This window comes from Bos mutus, chromosome 20 (genome assembly GCF_027580195.1).
Source record: "Bos mutus isolate GX-2022 chromosome 20, NWIPB_WYAK_1.1, whole genome shotgun sequence".
Classification (NCBI taxonomy): domain Eukaryota; kingdom Metazoa; phylum Chordata; class Mammalia; order Artiodactyla; family Bovidae; genus Bos; species Bos mutus.
Genome location: NC_091636.1, coordinates 12,056,990 through 12,071,807, shown reverse-complemented (window position 1 = coordinate 12,071,807; position 14,818 = coordinate 12,056,990). Strand labels below are relative to the sequence as shown.

Sequence of the window (14,818 nt, the reverse complement as noted above, 5' to 3'; positions counted from 1 at the left end):
GCCGGACTGTGGACTTTGAGCTCTTGCCCAGGATCTATGGAAATGACATACCAACTGGAAGACCAGACATCCCGGATGCAAGAACCCCAGGGCTCATACCTAGACTTTCCATTGCCTAAAAGAATACCCTAATTATCTGTGTAACCAAATAGAATCATAAATTCTATTATGCTTATTGGGGTATGACCACAAGCCTATTGATAATTGTCCACTGTTAAGTACCTAGGCTTAAGGCATATGATCACGGGTTAACTTTGATTGTATCTTTCTCTTCCTTTGTTCATACTAGTTTCAGGGAATTTGGGGAGGTAGGTTTGGGCATGTACACTTAGGGTATATGGGCTTCCCTGGTGGCTCAAAGGGTAAAGCGTCTGCCTACAATGTGGGAGACCTGGGTTCAATCCCTGGGTCGGGAAGATCCCCTGGAGAAGGAAATGGCAACCCACTCCAGTACTCATGGAAAATCCCATGGACTGAGAAGCCTGGTAGGCTACAGTTCATGGGGTCGCAAAGAGTCGGACATGACTGAGCGACTTCACTTTACTTAGGGTATATAAGGTTTTCACAAAAACTGGTTGGGGTCCTTGGCTAAGAGGAGACTGCCTTGAGCCTGCTGTTGTACTAAACTGCCCTTCATTATCTGCATCGTCCTTCTGAGTGAGTTTGTTTCCCAGAACACGTGGCTACAACATTTGGTGCACGGCCCGGGCAACTCTTCACTTTGAGGAGACAGGTCTCATTTGAGGCCACCCCGAGGCTTTGTGGCTTGAATCTCCTAAAGGGGGGAAGGCGCCTCGCCCCTCTGGAAGAATTCAGCCTTTCAACGCCCGGTTTCTTCGCTTTGGCAGGTAGTGAACGGCAGCAAGGAGAAGGCAATGGCACCCCACTCCAGTACTCTTGGCTGGAAAATCCCATGGACGGAGGAGCCTGGTGGGCTGCAGTCCATGGGGTCATGAAAAGTCGGACACGACTGAGCAACTTCACTTTCACTTCTCACTTTCATGCATTGGAGAAGGAAATGGCAACCCACTCCAGTGTTGTTGGCTGGAGAATCCCAGGAATGGGGGAGCCTGATGGGCTGTAGTCTCTGGGGTCGCACAGAGTCAGACATGACTGAAGCGACTTAGCAGCAGTAGCAGCAGCAGAACGGCAGCAAGGGAACTGAGTGCTCAGGTGAAGAGGAACCCACACATCAGGGTGGAAGTGGGGGCCTGATCACCCCCCTGGGAGGGACTAGAAGGAGTGGGGACCCACAGGAGCATGGAATAGACAGGCGGCAATTGCTTGGTACACAGGTTGATGAGCGTGTTAGGGCTTAGGAAGGAAATTTATGAATGTCATTTAGGAGGTAGTGTCCATGCTGTCTTAGGGAAAATTATTACCAAGCAATCGCCAGGGGATTGTTAGGAGAAGAAACTTGGTCTTTGTGTGCTCGTATTCTGCCCTCCCCAAGGAGGTGTCCCATCTGCTGTGAAACTCTTGACCCCCTCTGAATTGTCAGGCTAGAAGGCGGGGGATACATAAGTGAATACGAACTGGCTTTTCTGAAGATGGCTTGGGATGTGGGATATTTAACCCATCTGTGTTTTCATCTGCACCTGATCAAATCCACCAAGGCAGAACGGACTTTAAAAGTTAAGGGAGAAACAGTCTTGGACCACGTGGTGTTCTGGTTCGGCCGTGCCAACTGGCAGGTGAAGACACACCAATCCGCCTTCTCCCTCTGGGATCTGGCAGGTAAGGCTCTTCTCACCCCAATTAGGAAGGAGGTGGAATGGCAATATAAATGTTTCATTGAGTGGCAATATCAGAAGTACATAGGGTACTGAGAACTTTGTAGTCAGAACGAAAAGGAAAAGTAGAAGGTAAGCAAGATGGGGGGAAGTGAATCTACAGCAACTGTATTGGAGTGCATGATTAAAAACTTAAAGAAGGGATTTGGAGGAGACTATGGGGTGAAGATGAAGCCTAATCGCCTCCACAGACTCTGTGAGGTCGAAGCCCCCTATGGGAGTAGGATGGCCACCAGAGGACACCATGAACTTAAAAACAGTGGAAGCAGTCTATACAGTAGTCCTAGGAGAGCCAGGACACCCGGATCAATATCCATATACTGACTCATGGCTAGGGTTAGCTCAAGACGCTCCTACTTGGATAAGGTTCTGTATCCAGAAGGGAAGGGGAAAAATATTAATGGCACAAAAATTGACTGATGATAAAAAAGGAAATTCTACAGGATTTGGACAGGGATGACCTTCCCCCTCCCCCATACTGGATAATGACGCGCCCACCGCCCAGTGCTCCAGGAGGACCGGAGGCCGCCTTAGTGCCTGATCCAGGGCCAGATGAAGTCCTGCAGCAGCTGCTGCTCCTCTGCCAGCTCTGCCGGAGGTCGTAGAGCTGCCACCTTGGCGGGCTCCGATCCCGGTGACAGAACCCTCTGGCCAACACTTCCAGGATCCAGCTCCAGCCAAACCGCCCAAGCTATACCTGCCTCTCCAGGTGAGTTACTGATCAGAAGGGGAGGGAGATGTTGGAATTAAGCAGAGACTGCGCTCTGCCAGAGAGCCAGAGGGAACGAAAGCGAACAGACAAGAGATTTACAATGCTAGCTACTGCTCTGGAAAAGTCTATCTTGGGCCCTCCAGAAAACCTCCTCTGCCCCAGGGACAGGACAGTCCTTCAACCGGTCCCAGTGGAGGCCCCTGGCCCCGTTACAGCCAAACCAGTGTGCCTGGTGCTGAGGTTTTGGCCACTGGAAGAATGAATGCTCTAAGGCAAGGAAGGAGAAGGAAGCTCCTGCAGTTGTGAGGGTTGCTGGCTTGGAAATTAAATAGGGCTGCCAGGGCTCAGAGATATTAGGTCCCCGAGAACCCATGGTAACCTTAAAAGTGGGGGACCAAACATTCTTGAGTGCCCAGTACCCCTGTTGGGAAGAGACTTTCTCTCCATATTAGGAGCACAAGTGACTTTCTCCCCAGAGGAGAGGCCCACCTTCCGGATGGACATTATGACTTATTTGCTCTCTCTCTCAATACCCCCCCAATATGAGTGGAGGTTGCATGAGCCTCTGAAGGAAGAGCCAGGTGGGCCGGAAGAGCATGAGAGAGAGCTAACTCAATTATTCCCTGAGGTCTGGGCGGAAGATACCCCCCACCCCCTCCAACCAGACTGGCTAAATAGAGGCCCAGGCTGGCATACTACCCCACATCAATAGATTGAAACAAGCGGGCATTCTGGTAGAGTGCCAGTCGGCTTGGAATACGCCAGTACTGCCAGTCAAAAAGGAAGGAGGACAGGACTATAGGCCTATACAGGATCTCAGGCTAGTCAACCAGGCTACTGTGACTTTACACCCCACTGTTCCAAACCCCTATACCTTACTTAGCCTCCTCCCACCGAGGACTAAAGTTTATACTTGCCTAGATCTCAAGGATGCCTTCTTCTGCATATGCCTCGCCCCAGCGTCACAGCCCATCTTTGCCTTTGAATGGGAAGATCCAGTTGGGGGCACCAAACAACCACTCACCTGGACTCCCCTACAAAGGTTTAAGCATTTCCCATCCATCTTTGGGGAAGCCTTGGCTTCTGACCTGGACTCATTCCACCCGGAAAAGTACAGATGTTGGCTCCTACAATACATGGGTGACCTGCTGCTGGATGTCGAGACAAAGAAAAAATGCTGGGAAGGGACAAAAACACTGCTCCAGCTGCTGATGGAAACAGGTTACTGGGTGTTGAAGAAGAAGGCACAGATCTGCAAGGAGGAGGTAAGGTATCTGGGGTTTGTTTTAAAGAAGGACACAAGGTTCCAGACCCTAATTGGGTCCTATATACTGATGGCACTAGCCTGATCAAACAAGGACAACGGCTGTCAGGTTAGCCAAAGCGGAATTATTGGTACCGGAGGAGCTGGCACACACTCTGGTAAACCAAACACACCAAGCGACCCACCTAGGCCATGCTGCCTGCTCACAGGCTAATGCTGCCTCTCGGCACAGACAAAAACCTCCAGAGATTCAGCTGAAAGGCACGCTGCCCTTTGAACACCTGGGAGTGGACTTCACTGAAATGAAACCTCACCAACACCGTTACCTGCTGGTCATGGTATGTACGTTCTCGGGGTGGGTAGAAGCTTTTCCTACCTGGACTGAAACAGCATCAGAAGTAGCCCAGTGCCTGCTTAGGGAAATAGTTCCTAGATTTGGATTTCCTACCAGTATTGGGCCAGACAATGGCCTGGCTTTCATAGCTGATTTAGTAAAACAAGTAAGCAAAACTTTAAACATCAAATAGAAACTGCACACTGCATATAGGCTCAGAGTTCTGAGATAGAGGAATGAACCAACTGGACACTTAAAGAGACTCTCCAAGTGGATCATAGAGATTGACTGCTCCTGGGTGGACTTGCTTCTGATGGCTCTGCTCAGACTCAGGATGACCCCACGGTCCTAAGGCTATTCTCCATACAAAATTGTGTATGGGAGGCCCCCTTCCCATAATAAAGCAGATGTCAACAAATTTGCCTCAGGTAAGGGGAGATGGGATTTCACAGCAGATGGAACTGGGTAAGGTAATAAGTCAGGTAACTAAGTTTATACAAGAAAGGGTGCCGCTCCCCCATGGGGAACAGATTCATGAATTTGTGCCTGGGGATCAGGTGTGGGTTAAGGACTGGAAACACGACTCCTTGGCCCCACATTGGAAGGGTCCATATACTGTTGTTCTAACCACTCCTACGGCAGTTAAAGTTGCAGGTGTCACTCCCTGGATCCTCCACATGAGGGTGAAGAGAACATACCACACAGACCCGGAGGACGCTGAGTGGACTATACAAAAGGACCCCACTGATCTCTGTGAAACCAAGATCATCTTAAAGAAGAAAAAGAGGTGAAGCTCTACAATTAACTGCTGCTACAAGGACTTGCTGGTATCATCTTGGAACTAACCATAGTTTCAGCACAAGGAGGGACCTGTGCTATAATTAATGTTGAATGCTGTGTATATATTCCTGCTTTATCTGGCAATATATCAGCCACCCTAGATGACATGAACGGTCAGGTAAAAGCTATGTCTGATGATGATCTTTCTTTTTGGACTTCAGTCCTATCTTGAGTGAAGGGTGATTGGTGGGAAACTATATTTACCATTGTTATAGTTGCCTTGATAGTTCTGCTTTGTGGATCCTGCATTTTACAAAGTATTATGAACTTTGTAACCCAGAGCTTGGTGTCATTCTCCCAAATTGGCAGTCAGAGAGCCAGGGTGCAATATGTCCCTATGAGTGATGCTCATACTATGAGTTAAGAGCATCAAGAGGGGGGAATGTAGGAGGAAACAGACAGAATGGGCTCCATCTTGAAAGCAGGACTCCATCTTGGGCCGGACTGTGGACTTTGAGCTCTATGCCCAGGATCTATGGAAACGACATACCAACTGGAAAACCAGACCTCCCGGATGCAAGAACCCCAGGGCTCATACCTAGACTTTCCATTGCCTAAAAGAATACCCTAATTATCTGTGTAACCAAATAGAATCATAAATTCTATTATGCTTATTGGGGTATGACCACAGGCCTATTGATAATTGTCCACTGTTAACTACCTAGGCTTAAGGCATATGATCACGGGTTAACTTTGATTGTATCTTTCTCTTCCTTTGTTCAAACTAGTTTCAGGGAACTTGGGGAGGTGGGTTTGGGCACGTACACTTAGGGTATATAAGGTTTTCACAAAAACTGGTTGGGGTCCTTGGCTAAGAGGAGACACTGCGTTGGGCCCGCCGGTGTAATAAACTGCACTCCACTATCTGCATTGTCCTTCTGAGTGAGTTTGTTTCCCGGAACACGTGGCTACAACAGTAGTAGCAGGAGAGGTAATGATGGATTGAATAATAATTGGCAAATGATAACTTAAAGAAGTAACAACAAGGGGAATGAGAAATTATGGACTGTTTTAAATTTTTAAAAATCTTATACCCCAAATGAAAAAGAAAATGTTGCAACTATTTATTATCACCTTGGTTATAAAATAAGAAATAGGCACCTTGCCTCAGGGAAGCAGTGACTCAATTGTGTGTTCTGGGACTTCATCAAGGATGAATCTCTTTTTCTTCCCTACCTACAATTGGATGGGGTGTCTTTCAACTGTTCACACTTTTGAAAGGAAAAAGGGAAATATCACTGACTAAATGCTGAAAAACAAATTGTGGGTAATAGCTGTTGTTACTGGGGCTTGGTGATGGGCAGGAAAGCCTGGCATGCTGCTGTCCATGCGGTCACAAAGAGTTGGACACGACTGAGACACTGAACTGAATGAACTGAACTATAAATAAAAAGGATTTTGTTGAAAAGCAATTTTGGTTGAACTTTTAGAGTTCTGAAATCTTTCATTCTCTATTTAAAAAAAAAATCAATTTAAGAAACCCCCCTCCCCCAAGGCTGAAGGCATATGTTCTTCTCCCTCCATCCCTCCATCTTTTCCCTTTCTCTTCCACTTTTCCCCTCCCTATTTCTGTCCCTTTCTTTCTCTCTCCCTCCCTCGCTTGCTTCTTCTTATGCATTTTCTCCCTTCTCCCTCCTCAGCCTTTCCTCATTTTCTCCCTTCCTTTCTTGCAGTGATTGTTGGCTGAGTCTCCAGTCGCCTGACACTATGTTGAAGACACAAAAGGGGCAAGACCTAATCCTGCCTCCACAGAGTTTACTTCCAAACGGAGACACTTCTGTTTTCCAACCTTGCTTACATAGCTCATAAAATAATCATGATATGCACACACCAGAGCCCGAAAGCCATCTCTAGCCCCATACTTACAGCTATGGAAAACCGCTGAATGCTTTCATCCTCACAGTCCTGGATGACCTTATTCAGCCGGTGGTTGTCATGGGACTCTCCATCCGTCACAATTACCATGACTTTTTTAACCCCTCTTCGGGCACCCCGGGCTTCAGTGAAAGCCTCTTTCCTGAAATAATCACAGACAAAAGAGGAGCAATTCAAACATCAGCCCAAGTTTAGGCAAAGTGATCAACAAAATGAAAACACTGCCAGCTCCAGGGAGCCCATTAACATTGACTCCCATTGTTCAAGCCAGGAGCCATGATGCTCATTGTTTGTAATAGGTTAAGATTTATTCCAGATGATGGAGAGGTTACCATTTTGCTAATCACCATTTATCCCTTGTGGGATATTTTGTTTACCCAAAAGGCAGCAGTCTTTCATTCTTTAGAAATTTCAAAGGGAAGGTGTTGACTGGAGCATACAGAAGTTTAGAGAAGGTCAGATTTTAAATACTCTCCCAGACCCACCTTTCTCTGTAAACATTCCTGTCTCACTTGACAGTCCTCTTTCTGTCTGCTTTTGGCAGAAGCTTTTGCTTAACTCTCACTTCCCACACCTAGTCTGACATTCACGGAAGAGTGTGGCCATCTTCTGAGCTACTGAGTGGGTGTGGGAGAAAACGGAGTATCTACATGGCTGTGAGTGCTTGAGAGAGCGCTTGGATATGGGGTAAAATTTAGACATAGGAATTAGACTGCAGATGGCCGTGGTCTGAGTCAGTGACAGAGTCGGGTTCATGGGGCAAGGAGGGTTTGGCTAGCTATGAAAGGTTTGGTCTGAATTAAGTTTGAGGACAAAGGCTGCTGGGGATGAGGTAGGAGGAGGTGGTATAGAGAGAAAGGAAACATTGTGCTAACTTCAAAAAAGGAATTTTGATTTAATTCAACAAATATTTATGGAAAGTGATGGAAGATAGGGGAAACTGACAATTTTTGTTTGTTTTGCATCTCCTGCGTGCACACACGCGCGCACACGCGCGCACACAGAGGCACATTTTCCCTTTATTACTTTCTTTTACTCACTTCATGTTCCCCTCCAGAGTCTTGCACAAGACGAGTACACTTTACTTAGGCTTAAAACAATGAATGGATTTCATATAATATTTTTTTTAGATTTTGGTATAAAATGTACCAATCATTGTACTGAATAGTCTATTTAAATATTTTACTTTGGTCAAAAGAAAATAAGAAAACAACAGAAAGATAAATATTTTACTTTGGTCATGAGGACAAACAGCTGCAGTTTGGAATACACCAAAGAAACACCTCTTGTTTTAACCTCCCAACGGTTTGCCACGGTAAATATTAGTTCTAATGTAGATACACAGTAAATGCACGGTAGCGGGTATCTTGTGAGGAGGGAGAGAGGATTCTGGTGATGTGAGCAAAACAATTCATCTGTGCTTGTTTTCCCTTTAAAAGGACTTACAGCAAATATGACAAGATGTTAAGAACTGGTGATTTTGTTTGATGTGTACATAGGATTTTGTTGTACTATGTTTTTTAATTTTCAATTTTTCCTACAATTTTCAAAAGAGAAAAAGAAGCTTTTTTTTTTTTTTTTTAGTACTGACCACTGGGGAATTGTGTATCTCTGCCCTCTATACCAGACAAACAGATTTTTTACTTCTTTCTATGTACAAAGGTGAAAAATAGATGTTAGAGTCTAGTCTTTAAATGAAATCTGGACATGGATATGATGAGATATCAATCCTTTTTACAATTCTGATTCCTTTCAGCAGGTGTCCCCAGCCTCGAGGATCAAATGCCTGATGATACGAGGTGGAGCTAATATAATAACAGAAATCAGGTGTACGATAAATGTAATGCACTTGAGTGATCCTGAAACCATCCTCCTCCTGCCCAGTCTGTGGAAAAATTGTTTTCCACAAAACCAGCCCCTGGTGCTGAAAAGGTTGGGGACCATTATCTTAGAAGATTGCCAAAATCTCCTGACTCTCTTGAAGATCAAGGCCATAACTGAATGAACATCAGCTGAAGGCGATGATTAAAAGACGTTCCTTAAAGAAAATCTGGTAGCTGTGAAACCAGGACTGGCTTTCTATGGGTAGCATTGGCAGAGCTCATGTGTGTAGCCTTTATGTTTCAAATATCTCCTGCAAATTGTGTTTGATCCCCATTTACCACCATCCATTATTCTCTCTTTAAAATGAGCATTGACCAGTCTGCATGGTTTTATACATTAATATACCCCAGGAGAATCTCTTTCTTTGGGACAAGAGAATCCAGGCTTTATGAGTAAATAATGTGAAGCAACGAAAAGAAAGACAATTTGGGGTAGGGATAAGGGGACACAAAAATATGTTTAACTAGGAAACACTGAAAATGGAAGTAAGGATTCTAAATATTTAGAAATACTGTTTGAACTGATCCTGCCTGAAAGGAATAAAGAACAATTAAACATGCAAAACTAATTTATAAGAAGAGTACTTAGCAATATCATCATGGAGTTTTATTTATATACAAAACTCAATAAACTCTATGTCCCACAGCTAGACCCTCTGTGAAAACACAGAGGCAAAAGCCATATAGGGACATGGTATTCACAGTGGTATTTACGCAGGAGCAAATGCAGTCAGAATATTTCATCAGTGAGTTTTCAAAGATGAATATTCATTCTTAAGTGGTTGCCTTTGGAAGACACAGCTCCCTACAGGCTCAGAGTTTCAAAGAACACTTTGATTTACTTTGAATGTACAGCCATATTTAGTCAATTATTTAAGAATTATTTAAGAATGTGCACTCAGCACACCTAAACATGTGCACTTCTGTGCATGCAAACTGGTGATCCTATGGGCAGGTAAATGTAAAATTACCCCATCTGTTTGTGGTTATTTTTCTCACAGGCCCCATATTAACTATAACCACATGCTTTTCTAACATTTATAAGTCTGAAGCGGAACATGAAAGTTAAAATTTTTGAAGATCCAATCCAGTCTTTGGAGTATCCATATTAACCGTTTTAGCCCTCTTAGAACATGGATCTTAACTGGCAGGTGGAATGAGAGGACGGGCTTTTCAGAGGCAGGTGAGAGTCCAGAAGCTGAAGGCTCTTAAGAGAAGGATCCTTAACGTTAGTCATAGCGCTCATTAGATTTCCTGTGATTTTGGTACTGTTTAGTTTTTGTTCAGAAGATTTCATGGTGATTAAGGGGGAGAAATAAGCAAAAGAGCTGAGTGGGATCAGGAAAAATACAGAAAAGAGGATGCTCTACTCTGTAAGGAAAGGACAGTTCTGTAGATGCTTGTAGAATGCAACTCAGCCAGAATGGATTATGTGCACTCCATGGAGGAGACTGCAGAAGGGAGGAAAGGAGGAATGTCAATTAGAGGGAATTTCGGGAAAGTGAGGAAGAAAAAGAGAGGGTACCAATGATGAAATCCTTTCCCCTTTTCAACCTTTTCACTGAAAATGTTTCAAATAAGACGTTTAATTTGCCTTCTTAAAAACACTTATTTGAGAACTTGAACAACTCTACATCTGTAAATTTAAATCTGTGAAATGCTGTAAAATTATAGATATATTATGGTATACACATATACTGAATTAGAAGTGGACTAATTTAATCCATTTTTTATACCGAGACTACTAGAAGCTGAAAACAGAGAATAAAGGGAAAAGATATTATATAATATTACATCTTGGTACCCAAGAACGTCATGCTGTAGACCAAGTGGTTTTTTTGACTGGTTCTGCATCAATCAAAATCTTGGAATAAAAGGAAAGATAAGAAGAATGGTGAGATTGTAAAATAGAAAATTTGATCCTATAATTATTAGCTAATCAGTTGAATCTGATTTCAACAAGGTGGCTTTAAATATTACTAAGGTATTAATAACTGTTCCATTAATACTCCAAAGCACTAGACTGTAAGCAGGTATTTTTGCACAGTCTTTTACTTTGGCTTATTATTATTATTTTTTAATCTATATACCTTGCTGTGGGCTTTCCAGGTGGTGCTAGTGGTAAAGAATCTGCCTGCAATGCAGGAGACCTGAGACTAGGGTTCAATCCCTGAGATCTGGTTGGGAAGATCCCCTGGAGAAGGAAATGGCACCCCAATCCAGTATTTTTGCCTGGAGAATCCCACAGACAGAGGAGCCTGGCAGGCTACAGTCAGCAAATAGTTGGACACAACTGAGTGTCTGAACACACATACCTTGCTGTGTCTATTCCAAGGGCTGTCATGGTCTGCCGGCCACCTCTCTGGACTATTTTTTTTGCTGCAACAAGCACCTCTTCTGTTGATGAGTACTTATTGAGGTTGAACTCATGAGTTACATTTTCTCCATACTGTACAATTCCAACCTGAAATACCAAGTCACTGTGTTATCCATCTAGCAGACTTTCATTTTAACTGTCTTCAGTTTAAACACATGGATCAAATGTAATAATACAAGTTAGTCTTTCCAAAGGGTTTAAAACTCTACCAATACACAAATCCTTCTACTTTGACAGCAATAATCATTGCCATTTGTGAATATTCATATCCCAAAGGACACAAATGAGAGTGCTTTAATAAACCTCTCAAATGATTGGTTTCTCTCTTCAACAGTGTTTACTGAGTGACTCTGGCAGGCTTTGGGATTGAACATGAAACTGACATGGTCTCTGCCTTCATGGAGCTTCTAAACTATAGGGAGACAGAGAGATTAACCACAAGAATTATTCAAACACAGCTTCAACTGCAAAGTGTGAAAAAGGCTGTACTAACCGAAAAGCTATTACTGGCAAGTATAACCTAGAAGCGTAATTTAAAATGGGGGCTCAGGGAAGCCCTTTCAGAAGTGATTTTTGAGACTTAAAAGATATGTGCTAGGAGGGTGGAGGCCCGTCCTGGATGGCAAGTGTGAGGGTGGGTGGGGTCCACACTAAAGGAACTGCGCCTGTGAAGAAACTGAGATGGCAAAGAGGTAGGTGCTCTGAGAACATCTACCTCTTGAGGAACAGCTGCCTCTGGACCTCTTGTTCTTGGTCCAGAACAATGAGTCTGGACCAAGCTGGGAAGAAAGAGGGGAGCAAGATGAAGGTGGATGAATGATCAGGGATGTTTTTGGCAAGGACACGTTTGTGTGCTTCCTGTTTCAAGTAGCTCAGCTATAGCTTCATGGTTCCTAAACTAGCCCTTCCCTTTCTTGTTCCCTGTCTTCTCTCTCTCTTACTGCCATACTCGTTCATTCCTTCTTTCCCACAGGTGGGTAGTGCAAGCAGCTAACTGCAAAGCCACCATGAAGTAAAAAGACTGAAGGTTAAGCGCAACTGATTCACTTCCCCTTGCCCATTTTCTTAATCCTTTTTCTGAACCCTCCTTTGAAGGTTGGTGTGAACCAATAAACTAACCTATATCAAGAACTGTGCCTGAAGTTACTCTTTGTTTAACCTTCCTACCCCCAAATTAGGGACTCAGAGAATTCTTTACCCAAAGGACTGTCTTTTTCTGAAAAGAAAAATTTTTTTTTTTTTTTTTAAATTTTTGACTGTGCTGGGTCTTCATTGCTGCAAGGGCTTTTCTCTAGTGATAGGCGCGGGTTACTCTTCATTGCGGTGTGCGGGCTTATAGTGGTGGCTTCTCCTGGTGAGGAGCACAGGCTCTAGGTTGCGTGGGCTTCAGTAGCTGCAGCTCCCAGGCTCCAGAGCACAGGCTCAACAGATGTGGAACATGAGTCTCGTTGCTCTGCTGTATGTGGAGTCATCCTGGATCAGGATGGAACCCATGTCTCCTATATTGGCAGGTGGGTTCTTTACCACTGAGCCACCAGCCTTTGAAGAGATTTTAAATTACTTTCCCAATGACCCTAACAGCTTTTAACCAGGAATTCAGGGAAATACTGAATAATTACTAAGGAAAACCATGTAGGTTTGCCATTGTCTTTGTATGTATAAATGCTCAGTGTAAATAAAAGTAAAATTATTTTGTTATTTAGATATAATCATTGTGCCTAATTTATGGTCCCATGCTGAACAGAAGTTATTGAAAAGTACTAGGATTTAGTTGGGCAGTGCTGTGTTGCTATAGAAGTTAATTGCTCATCCATTCAGGGCGTCTTACAGAGTTGGTTTTGTTTTTATTTCTCTTTGTTTAGATTTGATTAAGCAGGAGACTAAAGAACTTTGAAAACTGTCACTCCTGTTATTATTTTTAGATATTTTACTACTTGGATGACTCTATCAAACACCCTAGTCTCTTATTTATTTGACTTCCTTGGCGTTAGTAATCTTTTCCTCTAGCTCACCTATGTCATCTGCTTCCAAGGTCTTCGCCTTGACCTTGTCATCTGGAAAAATTGCAGCACCTCAATCTCAATGTCAAATGTTCTTCTCTCTGAACATTAACTTTGGCTCATTTACCTAGTATATCTAATTCATCAATTCCTTGACCACATTAAGACTTCCAATTAATTCATATATGTTACTTTTTTTTTTTATCCAACCTAGATTCCATGATCCATCACCATAATCATTTACGTGCAAACATTTATCTCCTTTAACCTTTTTTCCCCTGCATTAACTAATTTGGCTAAGTTCCAACTGTGGTTAAGTCCAAATATCTCCTCTGTGAGTGATCCTCTGACACTGAATGCTGTTAGACAAAAACCACATACTTCGTAGACTGGTTTCACTTTAAAGTTTTGCTCATGAATCCCAAATAAGGTTGCACATAGCACTGCCCAACCATCCTAGTACTTTTTAAGAGTGAGTGTGCTCCCTTCAGTCAAATTCTGGTGATAAAGTGCTAACTCCTCAGGAAAAAGACGGCATCTCCTTTACACATGGGGAGGAGTTCACGTGAGAAGAGAAGGAAATCATACCAACTAAATAAGGCCGCTTTATGATGTAACACTTTACATTTACAACACACTTTTCATATCTTAGAGAACATACTATGAACTATTGGATTACTGGGGAAAATTGGGAAAATATAACATCTCAGTAAATCAGATATCAATGTTTTATGTCTTATTTCTATCATATCTATCTATCGATCTCTCCACTTAACACATATTCCACTTTTATAAGCTCATTCTTTTGTAAATGCTGGGATATAGGAGAACTCGTAAAGGCTCATTCCCTCGCCCTTTGTGTATACTTTGCTTCTCACCGCTGTTCCCGAGACTTTCATCAGATGATTGTCCTTGGACTGCTAGAGCTGCTTTGCCCCAAAGGTTCCAAGTGTCAGCAGTGTCTGGACTTTTCTCCCTCCTCATCCCTTGCCCTGCTCCACAGGCAAGGCCTGAGTGCAGGCAATGCAGGATCGGGCCCTTGACTTAACCTGGAGCCCCTTCCAGACCCAGCTTCACCTGAAGCCACATGCTTGCTTGCACTCCATGGCTGCTCTGTTTTGCTCCCCCAAATCACCTCCTATTTTCTTTTGGAAGCACTCCCTTTGTAAACTGCTATCACTTGGCTCCTGCTCTCAGAGTTTGCGTCTGGGCGATTGGATCTAAGGCAGTTATTATCTACACTTCTGCATTCTTTCTTCAGCCCAGGCCAGACATCACTGACTGCCTTGAACCTGGACCATGGCAATCATGGTCTCTGCACTGCTGATCTCCTTCCCTCCATTCCCACTGTCTTCAAATCCTTCTACATAGTGGTGGTAGATAAACTGTGTTAAGAGTCTGCTTCTATCACATGCCTTCCTTATTCAAAAACTCCAATAACTCTTCATTGCCTACATCAATGACTTTGAAATATACTTTAAAAGAGAACTGTAATTCTAATTAAAATAGAAAATAGATACAACTTCAAGCTGCTTCTTGAAATACTAGGCCTATAGGTTAAAATTCAGTTTTCCACCCTCTGAGTTTCAGCCACCCAACCATCTGGCCTTACCTTCTCTCATCATCCTCATCTTCAGGATTCTACCCAGACCAAATGCCCTTTCTTATCCCTGCAACTAAGCTAAGTCCTACCCATTTGGTAAGATTCAAGTTTCACTTTCTATGCAACTTTGTCCACCA

General features: G+C 43.5%; 1 protein-coding gene across 2 annotated transcripts in view; it reads right to left on the bottom strand.

Annotated features, from left to right (window-relative positions):
- The window catches only part of ITGA1 (integrin subunit alpha 1), a 181,045-nt gene that overhangs the window by 73,495 nt on the left and 92,732 nt on the right, over positions 1-14,818 (bottom strand). For both annotated transcript variants that reach the window (XM_005891151.2, XM_070357476.1), the window contains exons 7-8: positions 11,017-11,165; positions 6,810-6,960 (exon numbers count right to left, since the gene is read on the bottom strand). In XM_005891151.2, the coding sequence (XP_005891213.1) occupies positions 6,810-6,960; positions 11,017-11,165 (300 nt within the window). The remainder of the gene's footprint in view (positions 1-6,809; positions 6,961-11,016; positions 11,166-14,818) is intronic.